Source organism: Lepisosteus platostomus, chromosome 28, assembly GCF_059453375.1.
Source record: "Lepisosteus platostomus isolate fLepPlt1 chromosome 28, fLepPlt1.hap1, whole genome shotgun sequence".
Lineage (NCBI taxonomy): Eukaryota > Metazoa > Chordata > Actinopteri > Semionotiformes > Lepisosteidae > Lepisosteus > Lepisosteus platostomus.
The window spans coordinates 5424955-5443089 of record NC_142638.1 but is presented as its reverse complement, the minus strand read 5'-3'; the positions used below and the strand labels follow the sequence as shown (position 1 = coordinate 5443089).

At 48.5% G+C, this 18135-nt stretch overlaps 1 protein-coding gene across 2 annotated transcripts; it reads right to left on the bottom strand.

The window, feature by feature from the left end:
- kat2a (K(lysine) acetyltransferase 2A) lies at nucleotides 1-17103 on the bottom strand. 2 transcript variants are annotated; one of them, XM_088622577.1, is made up of 18 exons: nucleotides 16827-17103; nucleotides 15904-16027; nucleotides 15365-15510; nucleotides 14643-14732; nucleotides 12606-12787; nucleotides 11909-12100; nucleotides 10850-10956; nucleotides 9795-9908; nucleotides 9068-9204; nucleotides 7416-7624; nucleotides 6451-6577; nucleotides 5902-6012; nucleotides 5168-5311; nucleotides 4732-4846; nucleotides 4546-4582; nucleotides 4028-4091; nucleotides 3752-3836; nucleotides 1-3199 (listed from the first exon to the last, which is right to left on the bottom strand). In XM_088622577.1, the coding sequence occupies exons 1-18, from the start codon at nucleotides 17052-17054 to the stop codon at nucleotides 3006-3008; spliced, it is 2406 nt and encodes an 801-aa protein (XP_088478703.1). In that variant the 5' UTR covers nucleotides 17055-17103; the 3' UTR covers nucleotides 1-3005. The 2 variants fall into 2 exon arrangements, with proteins under 2 accessions (XP_088478703.1, XP_088478704.1); XM_088622578.1 differs by having other exon boundaries at nucleotides 9795-9905.
- Nucleotides 17104-18135: the final 1032 nt, after the last annotated feature.

The window sequence follows — 18135 nt, the reverse complement described above, 5'->3', positions numbered from 1 at the left end:
TGTTCTTACAAAACATTTTATTAGCACGAACAGTTTACAGACTGTGCTCACAATTTGCAAGCAGCTTAAAAACACATTTTGAAAAGCCTTACTGGTTTTCCGTTGAGAAAGCTACACTAGGCTGGTGAAACAACTTAGGGACTGGGAGAAGAGATGAAACCATGAAAACGAAAAGCAGTATCTGCTATAGAGGGGGAAAAAGGGATGACACCGTGAGGTTATTCAGGTTTTCAGCAAACGTCACCTCTGTTCAAGTACAATTACACATTGCTAAGAAACAGGAGATAATATCGTGGACAGAAAAAAAACAGATTGGTAGCCTGTTCGGCAGAATGCAAATGAGTCACCTAATTTTCTCTCACGACCAACTAGTACAGGGTTGATCCATCCAGGATTAGAAAGTTGCCTTTTCCTGATGAGTGTCATGACAACCTATTGGCTACCCTACATCCTGGTTGGGGCGCCAGAGATGCCAAAAATGCTGGTTTACTACTGCTGTGGGAGCTCTGGGTTGCACGCCTGATGGAGCCTCTGCTCCACCCGTCAATCAGCTGGGCGCTGTGATGACGCCATGTGGATGGAGATCGATTCCACCTGTGCGAAATGAATCCATCATTTACCTTTAACCAGCAAGGTATTTGCGACCACCCTTGACAGTGCCTCTCCGCGCAGTCGTAGAGTTTGGTCTCTTGTCTCAGTGTTCTTTTTCTGGTGCTTGACTGACAGGCAGAGTAAAGGCTTGACTGACTGTCACAGTGTTTCAGATGCACAAACCAGCACTCCCACAGGAGCAGGCACGGCAGCTTGGAGATCTGCAAATAGGCAGGTTGTCTAAATACGCAAAAGAAAATCTTAGTACCAGAGCACCACACAGTATGATTTTGATCGATCATATCTCATGGTCTGTGCCCTGGTTTTGACCTTCCTCTCCCCTGCTTCATGCATTTCCCTCTCATTTTAAAATGAGGACCCTTTACCGTTCAATGCGATACCTGAGCGACGTTGCACCCACTACTAACTCCGAGTCAGCAGCATCTGGAATCTTGGCCGGGTGCATCTCGCTGAACTTCTACGCAGTGCCGATTAATTCTATGACAAGTGCACAAATGCAGCATGAGACCATGAGACAAGGGATTATGAAAGAGAAGCTTTTCAATCAGTAAATGGCAGTGGTTGGTACCGTTGTTTGGCATCTCTAAGCGATAGCAGCACTGTATGACCTGCAGGTCAGGCACCTTATTACAGGTGAGGTCTCCAGTATACACAGAGGCACAAGGAGTTTGTGCTGCATTAACATTCCACATTACACTACCTAAAAACAGATCTACACTCGCAGTATTCCCTGGAAAACCCGCATGGAAGCCCACCCCACAGTAAACCCAAACAATATTCCCAGCACTTTCCCATGATTAGACATCACCTTGTCCACCGCTCGTATCCTCTTGTTCAAGGATTTCAGCATAAACCTCACTTAGCTTTCAAGACTTCACTCATGTTTACTTGTACAGCAGAAAACATGGCAGCCATGTTCTTCACTAAATCACAAGTTTGAATCCCATTGACTCCCCATATCTCATAACATTAAGTCAACATATACCAGGAAACAATAAACTGATAACGATAGCTCAGCCAGGATATAGACAGTGGTTAATAAATGAACACCATTATGGCTATGAAGGTTTTTCGGATTTATATTTAGAACTGTAAATGGTAACTCAGGCTGAGCCCCAGGTTATTAAATGATGCATTCACACACAATTCATCCTTTTTTTTTTTTGTGATGAGACTGTTGGATTGCCTTTCTGGCAGTGAGAAATCTAGGTTGGCCAGAACTGCATCAGCTGCAGGTTAGTTTACTTCCAGAATTCATTTAAACCGCAGATGAAGACCTCGTTTCTCTCTGGAGGGTCCTCGCTGTGAACAACACTGACAAGATAGCAGGGGGGCATGTACTTCAATTCAGAATGGTCTCGTACACGCTGCAATTGAACCGAGACGGAACATTTTCAGATTCCATCCAAAACAGTATTGGTTTTTAAAAAAACTGCCCCATTGAGGAACTTATGCAAAGCTACAGGTATGTACAGGAAGGACTGTATCATTTTTTAAAGTTAAAACACCTTATAAAATCTGTACACCCTATACCCCCCAGGCCTCCTGTCCGGTTCTCGGTTTAGCGACTCTGACATCTGTCGATTGTTGAAAGCATCTTTCCGTGTCTTTCTGGGTCTTGAAGAACCAGCGTGGGGTAGGGGAGGCACAGAGGGAACGAAACCCACAAAATACAACATTAATGGCAACAGACGTGTGGAAACTGTGCAGACTGGCACACATCGTCAGGTGTGCAGAAACCAGCTGGAGAGAGAGGAACGCAGTCGGTCCTCCCGGGCTCCGGCGACTGGGTGCTGTACAATGAACCGCAGTATCAAAAACGTCACCGCCGATTCAAGCTTCCAGGGCAACACAGACATTATCGAGACCTCTCACGCTCGGCTCCCTTTTCAAGTCAAGGCGTCTCTGTGCACAAGACCCCATTACTGGGTCTGCGGTTTTCCAGGCTGCAGGCAAGAACCGAGCACAAGCGCCCCCCAAGCCTGGTGAGGAGGCAGGCTGGCTGGCTGCCTCCCCCACCCTCCACGAGAGAGATCTCCCTTCCTAGAACGAGCGACGCCCCATCAAGAAAGCTGCCATTAAAACATACAGGACCACCGTGAGGTGATGCACAAGTGCCCACTGAGACAAACCATTTCATGAAAAAAGTCCCCCCCCCTCCCTGACTCCCCTCTGGAAAAAAAAAATTGAATTCTTTAAGGATGCGTTCACTTCAGAAACACGAGGGACTGGGCAGATGTCTTCTTCTTGAACAACAAGATCCAGGTTTTAAGTAGCCGGGGTCTCATGCCGTCGGCGGATGTCTGACAGGCGTTTCCACCATTTCCTCACCGAATCGCTTGCAAACGGAAGATTTTTAGGGTTCGTCTTTTCCCGCGCGCCCGCCGGGTACCTCATTTGTCAATCAGCCCGCCCTCTTTGAGCTTGAAGTAGAAGAACTTCTCCAGCGTGTTGGCGCACTTGCAGTACTCGCTGTCGGGCGGGTTGTAGTCCCGGCAGTTGGAGATGATGCGCTGCAGGTCCGCGATGAACAGCTTCTTGGTCACGTAGTACCGGTTCTTCAGGCGCTCCGTCATAGTCTTTAGATCTGGGAAGAGCAAAACGCAGGCCGTGGGACACCTGGACTGATCCACCCGCTGAATCTGACACACAAGTTCAGGGATTCTCCCATCCGGCAACCATATTACCCTGCAACCCACAGCTGGCAGCCCACTGGAGCTCAGCAGGTGTGAGCCTGGCCAATACCTGGAGGGGAGACTCCTGGGAAAGCTGAGGTTCTGCTGGAAGAAGTGTAAGCGGGGCCAGTACCTCAGGGCATTACCCCAGCATCCTGGTCAAATTTCCCCCTTTTCACAAGGCGGGATTAAAGATCATTTATACAACTTAAACTGGCAGGCAAACAGTTAAAGTGGTAACGTCAGGCAGTTTACAAATGAAGTGGGGCATTTCTGCCCAATTCGCACTTTAGGCTGCTGAAGAAAATAACCAGGAATGACATCAAGCAATAACTTAGCCCATCGACCTTGCTTGTGAAGTAAGACAGGCTGAGAGAATGATTGGAAAATCTCATGCTATTCCAAAAAACACAGATTCTTTTTAAAAACGGCCACTCAGGAACAGAAACGACCTTTCTACTTACCGATTGGAAAGCGAATGAACTCGTAATAATCTGGGGCCTCTGTCTTCTTCACTGGTTCCATGAAAGGCCAGGCGTCTGGGTGAGTCTACAGGCACAAAAAGAGATCTGCATGAGCAGGGGACCCCCTCCTCTATTGTCTAAACAAACACTGTCAACAGTGCCCACTCAACAGAGAGGAAAGAAAGACAGACAGTGACATACAAGCATGCAAGGTTTTTAAAGTGAAACAGAAGAGATATGGGACAACATGTGGTCCTTCTGTTAACACAGCCTTACCTTAATCTGTGCCAGCAAATTCTTCAGCATATTATACAGCAGGTCTGGATCTTTGAGCTCTTTGCTGCAACAGTAGATGAATAGAAAAAGGTTTTCCATATTGAATTAAAACAGAAACGTACGACTTTAAGAATCAAGAGTGCCCCAAGAAAAAGCTTCCTGTTAGTCTTGGCATTTCCGAAGTCACTCCAAAGATGGCAGCAGATTTCCTTTTGGCACGATCCATACAGATCCCCACTTTTCCACAAGCACACATCCCTACTGGGGAAAAGAGCAGCTGATGCTGAATTTTCAGCATTGTTCTACACTTGTGAGCTCTTGAACAGGGTAACGGGAGAAATAAAAACGCAGGCTGAGACCACGCTGCTAACACGTTCACAGTAAGGAAGTGGGCTTTGGGACGTTATCAGGCGTTGTGTCTTCTCTGCCACTACAACCTGAAGGCTCTGTCAACGGTCTTTCACAGTGCAGCACAAGATGGTGACGTGTTATAGAACGACACAGGAGTAGTCCCCTACCTTTTGTCCTTGGTGCTGGGCTTCCAGCCAGTCTCTCCTACAAGGCAAATGAAAGGCGTGATGCACAGACTGAGAAGCAAGAAGAATTAAAATAACCAAAAGAACAGCCCTCGACAATTAACACAGAGTCCCGGCGGCCTGCGGCAGGGGGTTCCGTCTGGGGGAAATGAGCCGGTGGTTACTTACGGATGCCGGGAATGCTCTCCACGGGAATCTGCCGCACTCCTTCCTTGAAGCATGTGAGTCCCGGGTACACCTTGCGGATCTGGCTCTGCTTCCTTTCGATCAGCTTCTTTATGATCTGCAACGAGAGTGAAGCTGAAACGCAGCCCTCTCCACTGCACGTCTCCGTGAGATAAGGGAGCTGAAAACTTCCTTCCTACAGCTCCGGACATATAGACAGGATTATGAAAAGGACTAAGAGTGTCCAAGATGGAATAACGGGCGTAAGAATGAAACTATTAAAGCTATGTTGCCTTTGGCGTATCATGGAATAACATACTGCAGGCTCCCAGACAAGGTCACATCAAACTGACAGGTGTGCGCAAGCCCTTTAATGTCACTGGAAAGTCACGATAGGAGAGGACATGCGACACGAGGGGTGAGGAGCCTGCAACTGTACCTCCTTCTGCTTCTTGATGATGTGCGAGAGTTCTGTGTATGGAATTCTGGGATTGAGTTCGCACTCCATCAGCGTGGCCCCCTCGTAGTCCTTAATGTAGCCCAGGTACCGGCTCTTCGGAACCTTAATGTCTTTGGAGAAACCCTGCATCAAAGATAGGCAGAAAACGAACATCGTTATTTGGGGAAAATTACCTGCTGCTTAACCATGAAACAGCTTTTCTAGGTTTTTCTTACTAAAATAAGGAAATTTTGTCAAAATCTGCAACTAATAATTCCAGCCACATGGGAGTGCTCGATTTCATTTTTACACAGAATGCTCAGGGCATATGTCAAATGTGCTGAAAACCTTCAAGGATCTGATCAAGTTCACATGATCTCAGTATGCTGCCCAACTGATACCTCCACCAGTCTAACAGTCTGAATTATAGACATGACAGCAGCTGCACAACCATCATTCATAACACGCAGGTACAAAAAAAATCTGGTCACTGTACAGGAAAAAGGACTGAGTGACTTTCACTGGTTTTTCAAATGACTGAATCAAAAAGGCATCACAAAACTTGTTTCCAGGTGGAATCGCTATTAAAGAACTACCTATAATATCTAAATACTTCTCCACAGTGCAGACTGATCAAGAGCTTCTGCAACGCTCTCCAGAAGCTTTAACCCACCTACCAGAACATCAAACTGAGGGCCCGGACAGGATAAGGCTGCCGAGTTTGGGGGCAGTACCTGCTTTTTGAAGTAGCCGATAGCGTACTCGTCCGCGTACGTGAGGAAGTAGAGGATGTTGTGCTTGATGTGATACTCCTTCAGGTGGTTCATGAGGTGCGTGCCGTACCCCTGGAACAGAGATCAGCGCCGGTCACCACGAGAGTGACACCGGAGAGCGTGCCAAGGGCTGCGTGCTGCCTTTGGTTTCATGGACGTTTAAAACTGCATCTCACTGGATTACTAGAAATCTAGTTTACAACCAAAGCTGGATGGGGCAGGAACACACTGCTGTGGTTTCCTGCATAAAGACTACTGATGGATGCTTTTAGAGCATCATGCATTAAAAATACAAAAGTTTGATTTGTCACAGAAGAGGTCAAAATGTGCTAAGCTTGGGGTTATGGTCATTATGGACGCTTACATACCTGTGCAATGGTCATACAGGACCTTGAATGGCAGTGTAATGGCGTTCTGTAGGCACTGTGAATGGTATGCTGGCCATCAGAAAGGTCAGTGGGGCGCACGATGAGCTTGTTGAGTAAAACGTGACGAGCCGTGCTCTCGTACCTTGACCTGCTCGTTGGACGTCACGGCGCAGAAGACGATCTCGGTGAAGCCCTGCGTGGGGAACATTCGGAAGCAGATGCCGCCGATCACCCGCCCGTCTTTAATCAGCGCCAGGGTCTTGTGCTTCCTGCGGGGAGAAGCAAGTGAACCCCAGGACGGCGCGAGAAAAACAGCTTCCATTTTAAACTTGACGCAACATTGCTTAGGCGCCATGCGGCCAATAGGAACCATCTCACACTTCTTTACCCACACCAGGGCAGACGCGCGGAGGGCGGAGTGATGGCACTGTGGCTAAGGATCTGCACCTGTGGCTGTTCAAATCCTGCAGCCGGCAGAGGAATCCTACTCCGTTGGGCCCCCGAGCAAGGCCCTTCACCCCAGCTGCTCAAGGGGCGCCGTATATATGGCTGACCCTGGGCTCAGACCCCAAGCTTCTCTCTCCCCGTCTGTGTGCCTGTGTGTTTAATGTAGAGCTGAGGTGTGCAAAAAGACAAATTCCTAATGCAAGAAATTGTATATGACCAATAAAGTGATCCTATCTAGCTTTTGAGCAGCAAAGCCAAAGGAATGACTGAAGAAAACCACCCGGCTCAGGCGATACACATAAAAACAACTCCACAAAGTCATACAGAATTAAACAAAATTAAGAAAATTACTGAAAGACTCCAGGAATTCAGAGCTCAGGTCCTGAAGGCAGGCACACACACACACCTGCTGATTGTCGTCCCTTACACGTCTTGCTTTTTTGCTTTTTTTTTCATATTCCGAATTTTGGAAGTCTGTGTTACTCCTGACATGCCGGGATTAAAAGGCAAACCGCAACATGTGTTAAGAGCTGAAAACAGCTGCGTGGCTCGAACAAACCCCGGTGTGAGGGGTTCGGCTGCGGAGCCTGGCTGGAATAAAGACCGGCAGGCGTGCTGGCCTCCGGGACCGGGAGCTCCCATCCCAGGACGCTGACTTACGGGTCAAACACCAGCCGGGTGATGTACTCCTTGGGCATGCGGGGCAGCTGATGCGAGAAGACGTTCTGCAGGCCCACCAGCCACATCAGAATCTTCTTGTTGGACTTCTGGGACAGCGAGTTGCCGATGACGTGAAACTCGATGATCCCTCGGCGCTCCTCCAGCCTCGCCGTCTCGTCCCGGGCCGCGTTGGCCGACAGCAGGCTCGGCTTCGGCGGGGAGGAAGAGGAAGACCGATTCAGGGTGCGGAACAAGACGGCTTTCGCAAAAATCAGCCAATTTCAGCAAAAGACAGGGGGCGGGGGGTGAAGTCTCCTTCTCAGATGTTTTCATAAATACTGGAAGTTTCAGACCCAATGCCAACTCCCTAAAGAGAGATACTAGAGCCTGCTATTAACACACATTTAGAGAAGCATTCCTAAAAATCTTCACGCAACGTGACGTACACAACTTACTACTGCTATATAAAGAAAAACAACGGGATTTTGCTAGCATCACTTGCCTAATACTCTGAGCCACCATGATGACTAAGACCATGCCTGAGTCTTGCTGCACAGCTGGGCTCTGATGTGTGTTGTGCCACATTTGCACTTGCAACACACTGTCAAAAAAACTGAACGACTGTTTTATAATGTGACAGAACTGTCCGGTGGGGGCAATGTTACATAGGTAAAAAGTCTCTAGACTCATAACTGGTGGGTTATGGGTTTGAGTCTCTGCTGCAGGTACTGCTGTTGCACCTTGAGTGAGGTAATAATAATCCTTACACTTATATTGTGCTTTTCTGGACACTCCACTCAAAGTGCTTTACAAGTGATGGGGCCTCTGCTCCACCACCACCAGTGTGCAGCCCCACCTGGATGATGCGACGGCAGCCAGAGTGCACCAGTACGCTCCCCAACACCAGCTTTCAGTGGGGAGGAGAGCAGGGTGATGAAGCTGAAACCAGTTCGGAGATGGGGATTATTATTAGGAGGCCACAATTGGGAAAGGCCAATGGGAAATTTGGCCAGGACACCCGGGTGACCACAGGGATTCAGGACCTCGGTTTTATGTATCATCCAAAGGACGGCGCCTTTTTACAGTACAGCGTCCCCATCACGATACCGGGGCATTGGAACCCACACAGACCGTGGGGTGAGCACCCCCTGCTGGCCCCACTGACACTTCTTCCAGCAACAATCTTAGTTTTTCCAAGGTCACCGATCCAGGTACTGGCCAGGCTCACACCTGCTAGGTGGGCTGCCAGCTGTGAGTTACAGGGTGTTGGGAATTAAGGTACTGCAATCCACCCAGCTGAGAAAGGGGAACCAGCACTGCTGGCTGTAGGCCCTGTGGCAGATTGGAGTCCCATCCAGGTAAAAGGCATGTGCTCCCCGATGGCTTCGCACCTATAAACCACGAGTAGCTCTGGACTCATAACGTACTGCATGTGAAATGAATAGAATTACAGACCTAGGATTTCTCGACCGCCAGCCAATACTGAGATACGCACCGTCACACTTCAACAAAGCGCATAGCTAATGACAGGTCCTTGTGAGGACGGTGCGAATTTATTTCCCAGTAAGGAGGCGGGGGTGTAGAAAACCTGCTGATATCTGGTTGGCCAGCCTATCGCCGAGTGCACGGCCAGCAGTGGGCAGTGCTCTGACCTCTGGTCCCAGCATGGCGGCCGGGTCAGTGATGGTCATCATGACCTCGTTCACTAGCTCCATCGGAATGTCGCCCATCACCCGGATCCTCTTGGCGTCCTCCAACGTCAGCGTCTCCGAGAGCTTCCTCTTCTCTCCTGGGCAGCAAGAAAAATCCCATATACGAGTTTCTCTCCCTGTGGGAATCTGTTAATACACCCACAGGTGCTAAATAGCTAAATAGCTTATTTTATTGCCGGAACTGCAACACACTAGTGATATAACATTATTTATTCCCATGGCTTAACTTGGACAATTAATTGGATATTTTACTTTATTATATATATTCTTCTTTGTCATCATACATGTTCTGTGGGCTCAATAATTATTGGCACCCTTGATAAAGTTGAACAAAAAAAGCTGTATAAAATAAGTTGTTATTATTCCCCCCAAAAAAGTTTTTATGATTTCAAAAAATGTTTTCGAATGACTAATACTGCTGTTTTTCTAAAAAAAAATCAAAAGAAAGACCCTCCAGGAACTGGGTTTGAGTCCCTTACTATACATGCAGTGAGATAATGAGTTTTAACACTGGTTAAGTCTGTGAGGATGTGTGGTTTCCTGTCATTTTAGTCAGGAGCATATTTTGTAGCCCAATAATTTAAGAGTTCTGATCCCCGGACAGGTCTGTATTCTGAAGTGAGAGCTGACCCAGATGTAACACGGGCTGACAGGAACCAGATCTCACCTGGCAGAGGTTCTGACACTCCTGTATCCAAATTCATCGAGCACAGGGAGGTGCTGCTGTTGATGCTCTTGGGGAAGGGAGTCACACTGGGCACTGCCACTGGGCTGATCACTGCTGTGGACACATCACACAATGAATTACACACACCGATCACTACTACAGACACGCCACACGACGGTGTCCGCACACCGATCACTACTACAGACACGCCACACGACGGTGTCAGCTGAGATCTCACTTGCATGATTGATGTGAAAACTTCAAATCAAGGGACAGTATGTTAAAACTGTACAATGCACTAGTAAAGCCTCATTTAGAAAATTGCATCTGGATGTCACATTTCATAAGGAATGTTGTTGCACTGCTGTCAGCCAGAGAAGAGCAACCAGATGCATTCTGGGACTTACAGGAATGACCTACACAGCCTTTTTAGTCTTAAATGGAAACGAATGAGGGATGAACCACTCCAATCACCTCACCCATTAGTTTTACCTGGCCTGTTGGGCTTCATAAGGGGTGAAGGAATTAGGTTTTGAGGTGTAATGAAAAAAAAAGACCTTGTGTCCTTCACATGGGGCTTTCCTAGCCTGAGTGCAGAATGACAGGAATTCATAGAAAACAGCTCTGTCCTCAGGAGGTTTTCCAGATCTCTCTATACCTTCACTAAGTGCAGAACCAGCACAAAAGTCAAAATGATTTAATTAGCAGATATTAGCAGGATTATTTCAGAGCACAGGTAGGAGGAGCAAAAGACAGATGTGACAGCAAGTTGCCAGGGCCTGGCACAATGGTGCCCTACCAGGACGAGATGGTGCTCAGCCTGTCTGTTCAGATTGTGTTTGTGTTCTGGTTGTTTTTTGAGTTTTGTTTTCTACAGTATGTGCTCGCAGTTTGTCCGCTTCATGCATAAGAGGCTTCAGCTGCTGCAGACTCCGGACAATACTTTCTGTAAGTGTGATAGGTATTTTTTTTGTCCTCTTTATCTGGGATGCCCGTGGGAAAACTCCAATCAGCTCTGTTGCCATGGCAATAAAGGACTCAATCTCCAAGGTTACCCTGCTGCCCGCCCAGCTGTGACCCCTCTGTGGCGGGCATGGTGAAGTCAGCCTCCCATATCGGAGAGTTCTCACCATAGATCTCCTCTTCCAGCATGGACAGAAACCTGAAACGCACACAGTGTCCTCACAAATCAGCAGGCAATGCAAAACAAGCAGACTTCGTTCAAACATCTTACAGCATCTTAATAATGAAGCCTTACCAATAAAATGACGCAGTTCCATTTTATTTTTAGGTCTCATCATTTTTGGAGATTCTTAAATGCTTGAATCAGGTCCCCCCAGATTTCTCTATTTCAGACTAAAAAGGTCCATCCATTCATTAAGCCGATCAGTATAGGAGATTCTTTGGAGCCCATGAACATATGTGATTGTCCCTCTTTTGACTCATTATTTATGTATAAAGGGTCATTTCTTGTAGTGTAAAAAATGTGTAGGGCATGCCTTTCAGTCCAGGAATGAACTAATTAAGAAGTCAAATAACCTGTTTAAGTGTTAATCAGTGGCTAATTACAAGTACAACTGAAACCTGCAGGAATCCAACCTCCAGCATCAAGGACTGGAACTGTCCACCCCTGCTGTACAGAGTCCACAACAGCTGGGACCTCTCCACCCCCCCGTTTTCTAATCGCTTCATCCAATCCAGGGTCGCGGGGGAGCTGGAGCCTATCCTGGCAAGCAGCGGGCGCGAGACAGGGTACGAACACAGACACACGCGCTCGCGCCAGCATCAGTACTCCCAGGAGCCAACTAACACCTTTGGACTGAGGGAGGAAACCCACACGAACACGGGGAGAACATGCAAACTCCACCCAGACTGCACCCCAGGTCCGGAAGCGAACCGGGGGACCCCAGCGCCCCGAGGCAGCAGTGCCGACCACCTTGACACTAGTTTCTCTGTGATCAGGACAAGGATGAAGGAGCTCAGGCCCCTCTGATCACGCCTGGAAAGGGGTCCGGGAGTGTGGAAGCCGACACCCTGGATTCGGATGAGACCCCCACCCAGACGGGCCGGGTGGGCCCCCTCTCGTCCCCCCCCCGCGCGCTGCCGAGCCTCACTTGGGGAAGTGCGTGAGGATCAGCGTGCGCTTCTCCGGGAGCAGCTTGTCCTTCTCCACCCGGAACTTCTCCAGCAGCTGGCGGCGCGTCACGGTGAAGATGGACTTGAGCAGGCTGCGCCCGAACACCTGCGTGGTCTCGTAGCGCGGCAGGCTGTCGCAGCTCTGGGGCACGTGGCAGTAGCACAGCCACCTGTGGGAACAGGCACGCCGCTCAGAACCGGGCCCGCGCCGACGCCCCCGCCCGCAGCCGGAAACCCTCCCCCTTCTTAACCAAACACAGTGAACAGTGATCAATAAAGTATCTATCAATACTGAAAAAGGGCACCGTCCTTCAGATGAGACATAAAACCGAGGTCCTGACTCTCTGTGGTCATTTAAAAATCCAGAGCATTTCTCGAAAAGAGCTGGGGTGTTACCCTGATGTTCTGGCCAAATTTCCTTCTGGCCTTGTGCAGTCATGACCTCCTAATAATCCCCATCTCTGAACTGGCTTCATCACTCTGCTCTCCTCCTCACTGATAGCTGGTGTGTACTGTGTGCATCTTCCAGGTGGGGGTACACATTGGAGGTGGAGGAGAGTCGCCATAACTTCTAAAGCGCTTTCAGTGGAGAGCTCAGAAAAGCGCTATACATGTGTAAGGATTATTCTTGTTATTCAGATGATGCTACAGGGCTAACATGGCTGCATGCTGTACCTGGTATAATCCACTTTGTAGGCTGTGCCATCATCGTTCTGCGCTCGCTGGCGATACTGAGAAGGCGTCTCCAGCTTCCAGTAGTTGAGACACAGAAGGAACATCTTCGACAGCTCAAACATCGTCTGCCTCTCCTTTGGGGGGAGGTGGCTGAACTTGTACTGCACGAAATTTAGCACACCCTAGGAAGCACAATGACAGTGAGCTCCAAATAACCAAAGCGTCTAATACCATTCCACCTGGAAAGACAATCCTGCAAGAAACAGGCCATATCGGACAAACAATATGTTAATTTACTTCCTCATTCAGGCTTTGCATCCGTGATCTGCCGACTTCAGCTTCGACATTAAAGCCCAGAACTACGGCATGGTGTGTAAGAAAGGAATTGAGGGATACCAGATGGTGTCTCTTGTCCAAGATAAAATTTCCTAAAACAGGGGCTCCCATTCCCCTCCCCTTCCATTAAAAACCAAGAAGAAGCAGCTTCCAGTGGGCATAGGCCTCTGCTGTCGAGAAATAGAGCAGAGCCTCTCCTACTATGCAGAGGGAGAAGAGAGAGAGGAAGTGACTGAGGTGCTTGCAGACATACCTTTTCTGACTTATAGGGCCTGAATCTTGAGAAAGACCTTGATTTTGAGGCTGGTAAGCAGCTTATCATAGTTCACAGAGAGGATACAAGAAGACGTTTAAAGTCGAAGAGTTCACGGTTCAAGGACTAGAAGCAGCTCAGGAAGTAGATGCAGGAAAACCTAAGCTTGCCTCGATCTGCAATCATTACCACTTGTTAAATGAAAATAGCACTCACAGTGGCCAAACAAACACGACGTGATTTTATACTGTGGGCATAGCATCCATCCAATTCATTTAATAAGGAGCATACAGCTTGCCCACAATGGAAAATCAGAACCACACGCTCACAGGCAGCAGTCAAGATGTATTAACATTAAAGATTTCAGTCATGCCAATCGTGATGCAAAGCACATTATAATATAATACACATATATATTGCATATAATGCATTACACTATACAGTCATCCCTCACTTTTCCCGGGTGAAAGGTTCCAAGACCTCCCGCGAAAAGTGAAAATCCGCAAATAATTGACCACCCTCTCCAAAACAACCCTGGTCCCCAAAAAAACATTTTAGTATTCTTTTTCTAACCCAGGGTAATTAAGAGGACATTCTAGGGCATATTGCTTGACTTTCACATTTTTTGACATATGGAAAGGGAGGGAAAAGACAAAGGAAAGGCATGAAAGTCTCCGTAACAAATGAATAACTAACTTTCCTGCCCAATGAACGACTTTATTTGCATTTTTAAGCGTTTTTTTAGGTTTCTTTGTTATTAAATCCCTTTAAGTCAATCCACAAAATAATGAAAATGAAAAGCATTTTGTTTTTCACTCACTTTTAAGGTCATTTTGCGACCGGCTCACTTTCCCTGGCTGGAGTTTCTTTTCTTTGCAGAAACACTGCGATGGGAAGCTGCCTCTTGCTTTCCTTCAACCCCTTGAACTTCACGTGGTACGGCTCGAAGACCTGTTCCAGGTGCCGAACAACATTAACGCGCCTATCCACTGAAGGGTCAGAGTGCAGTATTCTGTCCTCCAGTCTTCCGAGGTCCTGGAATAGAGCTGCAAAAGGCTTGGGGGGACACTGCCGGTCTTGCTCTTCCTCTTCACCGGCGCTCTTGAGAGGCTCGTCAAGCTCCTCCTCAGTGAACTCATCTTCGTCCTCCTCCAGCGGCTCTTCCAGCTCCCCAGGGTCCGTGTCAGAGAACAGTTAACGGACGCGAAAGGCTCAGAAGCAGACTAACACACCAGGCACGCGGGCCTGCGGAAACGCTGTCACCTGCCCGGTAGCTCCCCAAATTCTTTTTTTCTTTTTGACCCACGAATAAACAAAACCGGGAAGTATGAACCCACGAAAAGCGAGGGATGACGGTATAATGCGGAGCACATTATACAACAACACTGTTGCAAACCACCGCAATCTCTGAAGCGCTCGGCTCGCCGGGCGCTAGCTACAGACCTCACCTGCTCTATGTTGGGCTTCTCGAAGGGAGGGCAGCCCAGAGAGCCCTCGACCACTGGCCGGCTCATCTGCAGGATGCATTTCCTGAGCAGCTGGGAAGACATGGGGAGAACGCAAGCACATGAGTGGCCATTGAGAAGAGCCTCGCAGCTCGCCCTGGACATCTCCGAAAGGAAGACACGGCCACAAGGAACACATTTCCAAATCAAGATAAGACCAGATCACTTAATTGGCCATGTGCAATTTCTTGCATTAGGAATTTGTCTTTTCGCAGACCCCAGCTTGCTCTCCATGAGACACACAGACAGGGAGAGAAGCTTGGGCTCAGAGCGCAGGGCCAGCGCCACGCAGGCCCCTGGAGCAGCTGGGGTTAAGGGCCTTGCTCAGGGGCCCAATGGAGTAGGATTCCTCTGCCGGCCCCGGGATTTGGACCGGCAACCTTCCAGCCACAAGGGCAGATCCTTAGCCACGGTGCCACTGCTCCTCCCCAGGGCAAGTGGCTGCTGCGCGGGCTGTGCCACCTAGCTCCGAATACCTGTATCGTTTCAGAGGTCTCCTTGAGTCACCGGCAGCTCAAGGCCTACGGAAGGGGGTGAAATGAAATGGCCTATGTCCAGATGGCCGGGCCGGTTCAACTACAGGGCTACAATACCTGCTCCGCTCCCAGGCTGGAGGCCTGGACCCCAGGGGGCGCTAGAAGACGAGAGAGCAGCAGGGCTCGTACCTTGAAGAGGTAAAAGTACACCTGCTTGGTGTCCGTGTCCTCCTCCTTGTGCACGGACATGAAGAGGTTCTCCACGTCCACCACCATGCCCAGAAGGCGGTTGATCTCGTCCTCGGAGACGTTCTCCAGGTGGGAAACGTGATCCGCTGTGCCAAGCAGGGAAGAAGAGCAGGATTCTGGCGTTACCATACGAGGTTTTCACCCCTTAGTGGGCGAAACACTACGCTATTTTTCACGAGTTGGCGATTTCCTCCCTGAGACATTCATATGTAACAAAAACAATTTACACACAACTTAGATGTTAACCAGTGCAGCCAGTGATCTCATTTTCTTTATTCTTTCATTTAAAGTCCTAATCTTACAGCCAATGCCTTAATATGCACACAGGAAACCAACACTCAAAGATCTAGCAGAGTATATGAAGATACCTTGTTAAGAGAATCAATATGCCATATTCAGAAAACACTAAGGTATCAAAGTCGGGCCAGTGCCGGCAGCATGCAGCGGATCTGAAGGAGAGGGCGGCGGAGAGGCGATACCTAAAGCGTGCCCACAGCTGCGGCAGGGATCACTGAGACAGGCTGCCTGCTGCTGGAGATCCATCCGCTGGGCAGTGGGAGGGTTAGGGTTTTTCCAGCCATTGCATTTACAGGAGTCATTGGCCTTCAAAGACAAGACAAACAGTCAGATGCGAGATCACATCTCCTGCGTTTCTCCGCAGCGCGAAAATCGGTCTCCGTTCATCTTCCATTACCACGGCGCGACCAAGCGGTCCTATAAAAATAGAAATCATTGCACTCAATGCACAAAAAATGTACTGATCGATACTGATTTAATGTTACTGCGGAACCAAACTTCAGTAGGTTGACTGCGTCTAATTTGCGATTTGCAATTTAATGTTCTGCCTACTGTCAGCTTGAAAACGTCAATTAATAAAATACTAATAATTAAATGTATAATTATTCTCTGCCGGCCAATTGTTCAGTTTCAGACCAAAAAAACTGCTCTGAACTGTAGCGAGTTCTGGTGATTTCAATGAGCCTGGGATTTAAAAAGACGATTTGGACTGGAATCACAGTAACAACATTATAGCCGGATATCATCGCTGCTTCACTTTGTTATCCGGGGTTAAGACGACACCGGGCAAATATAAACGAAGGTAGTTAAGCATGACAGGGACGTTTTAATGCCAAAACTCCACAGAAACGTAATCTGGACCAGTTTGCATTGCACGCTGTGTGCTGGGAAGCGGGCCAGTAGGTGCGACGCTGAACGCCCCGCTCTGGATCAGCTGAAGAGCGATCCCATTCATTGATCACTTCACGGCCCTCGACACACACACACCTACAGGTCGCTTGCAGGGGCCGGAGGGACAGCCCGCCCAGCGGGCACACGGCCCGGGTCTCCCGCCCCTGCCCCCCCACACACAGTGCACTCATCCCATCGTCCGCCGCCGACTTACCTTGCAGGCGGAGAAGACCCCGAGTTTCTCCAGCTTCTTCGCCCGCGGGAAAGCTCGGACCTGCGCTTTCTTCTGGCTGGCCCGCTGCTGTTGACTCAGACCCGGCCGGGCTGGGTCGCTGTTGCCGGATCCGGAGCCCGAACTCGTGTTCGACGCTCCCGCACCGCCGGGCTGAGCCTGCTGCTGCAGCCGGGGTTGCGCGGAGGCCTGCGCCGCCGGGTCCGCCATAGCAATAGCCGCAGTCGATTGTCTCTCCTGCCGTTGTGTTTGTGAACAATAAAGTTTTGTTGATGGCGGCTTGGCTCCAAACTGCGCATGCGTCACCGAAAGGCGTTCTGGGAATTGCCGTTTGTTTTTACATTTGCCTAGATGGATTGTTTTAAATTACGAAATTGCTTTAGATACAGGGTCTTTTTAATAAATAAGGTCACGAGCTCTCATTGTGGAATATGGCTTACGCCGGAGGACTTGAATGAACAACGCGCATGACAATGACCAATGTATATTTGGTCATTATCATGCATGTTTAATTTAACGTTATTTGTGCCAGCTGGATGTGCTAATCCTCCTAACCACTAGGCAGCAATACTCTGTTGTTACTGACGCAGCTTTTGTTGTATATTCTTTTTGGAGTAGGTGAGATTCAGGTGAAAAGTAATAAAAAAAAGCTGGTAGCAGGAGAATTAAAATTCGCTGTGTTATTTAGAAAGGGGTAGCATCTAACATGTCACCACGGTAAAAAAAAGGGGGGTCTGGCGAGCGAAATGTGTATTCAGACACAATGGAGCCAAAATCAGCTCTCACGCGTAGAAACAACGCCTGTCGTACATTTGTATCGCGTCTCATCCGCAATACAAAGCCCAGGCAGCGCTAAGGAACTTGTTAACGTATTTAATACTCCGGAAGTGACTTATTTTCCCTAAATCGGATTAGCTGCATTTCCACTGACGCCTGAATGAGAGGAATTCTCAAACCTTGGGATTGGCACAGAGCTACCCAAACACACAACTTTATAAGACCTAAAAATTAAATAAAATGCACATGTAAATAAACTAATTTTGCTTGCAATTAATCAGCTTGGTACAAAAACCAAAAGGCATTGTGGTCTCACCAGACCAGGATACCACAGCTACCACAACTACCAAAAACTATCACAGCAGGTGATATCCATATACTTCAATTCTGTGACTTCTGAACCACCTCTAAACATTTTGCCTGCAGTAAAAACCCAAAGTTCGATTCTGAGGCATCCAGCAAGTTACATTAAATGGGGAGACTGAGGTGGACCAAAATCCTTGGACAAGATTTT

What these genes read in the sequence shown, in the direction of transcription:
- kat2a (XM_088622577.1), bottom strand. Translation starts at nt 17,054, where the DNA reads ATGGCGGACCCGGCGGCGCAGGCCTCCGCGCAACCCCGGCTGCAGCAG. An exon ending in TACAAAGTGGATTATACCAG is followed by an intron (nt 12,101 to 12,605) that starts GTACAGCATGCA and finishes CTGTTCCCACAG; the next exon opens with GTGGCTGTGCTACTGCCACG. An exon ending in GTTCATTCGCTTTCCAATCG is followed by an intron (nt 3,200 to 3,751) that starts GTAAGTAGAAAG and finishes TGCTCTTCCCAG; the next exon opens with ATCTAAAGACTATGACGGAG.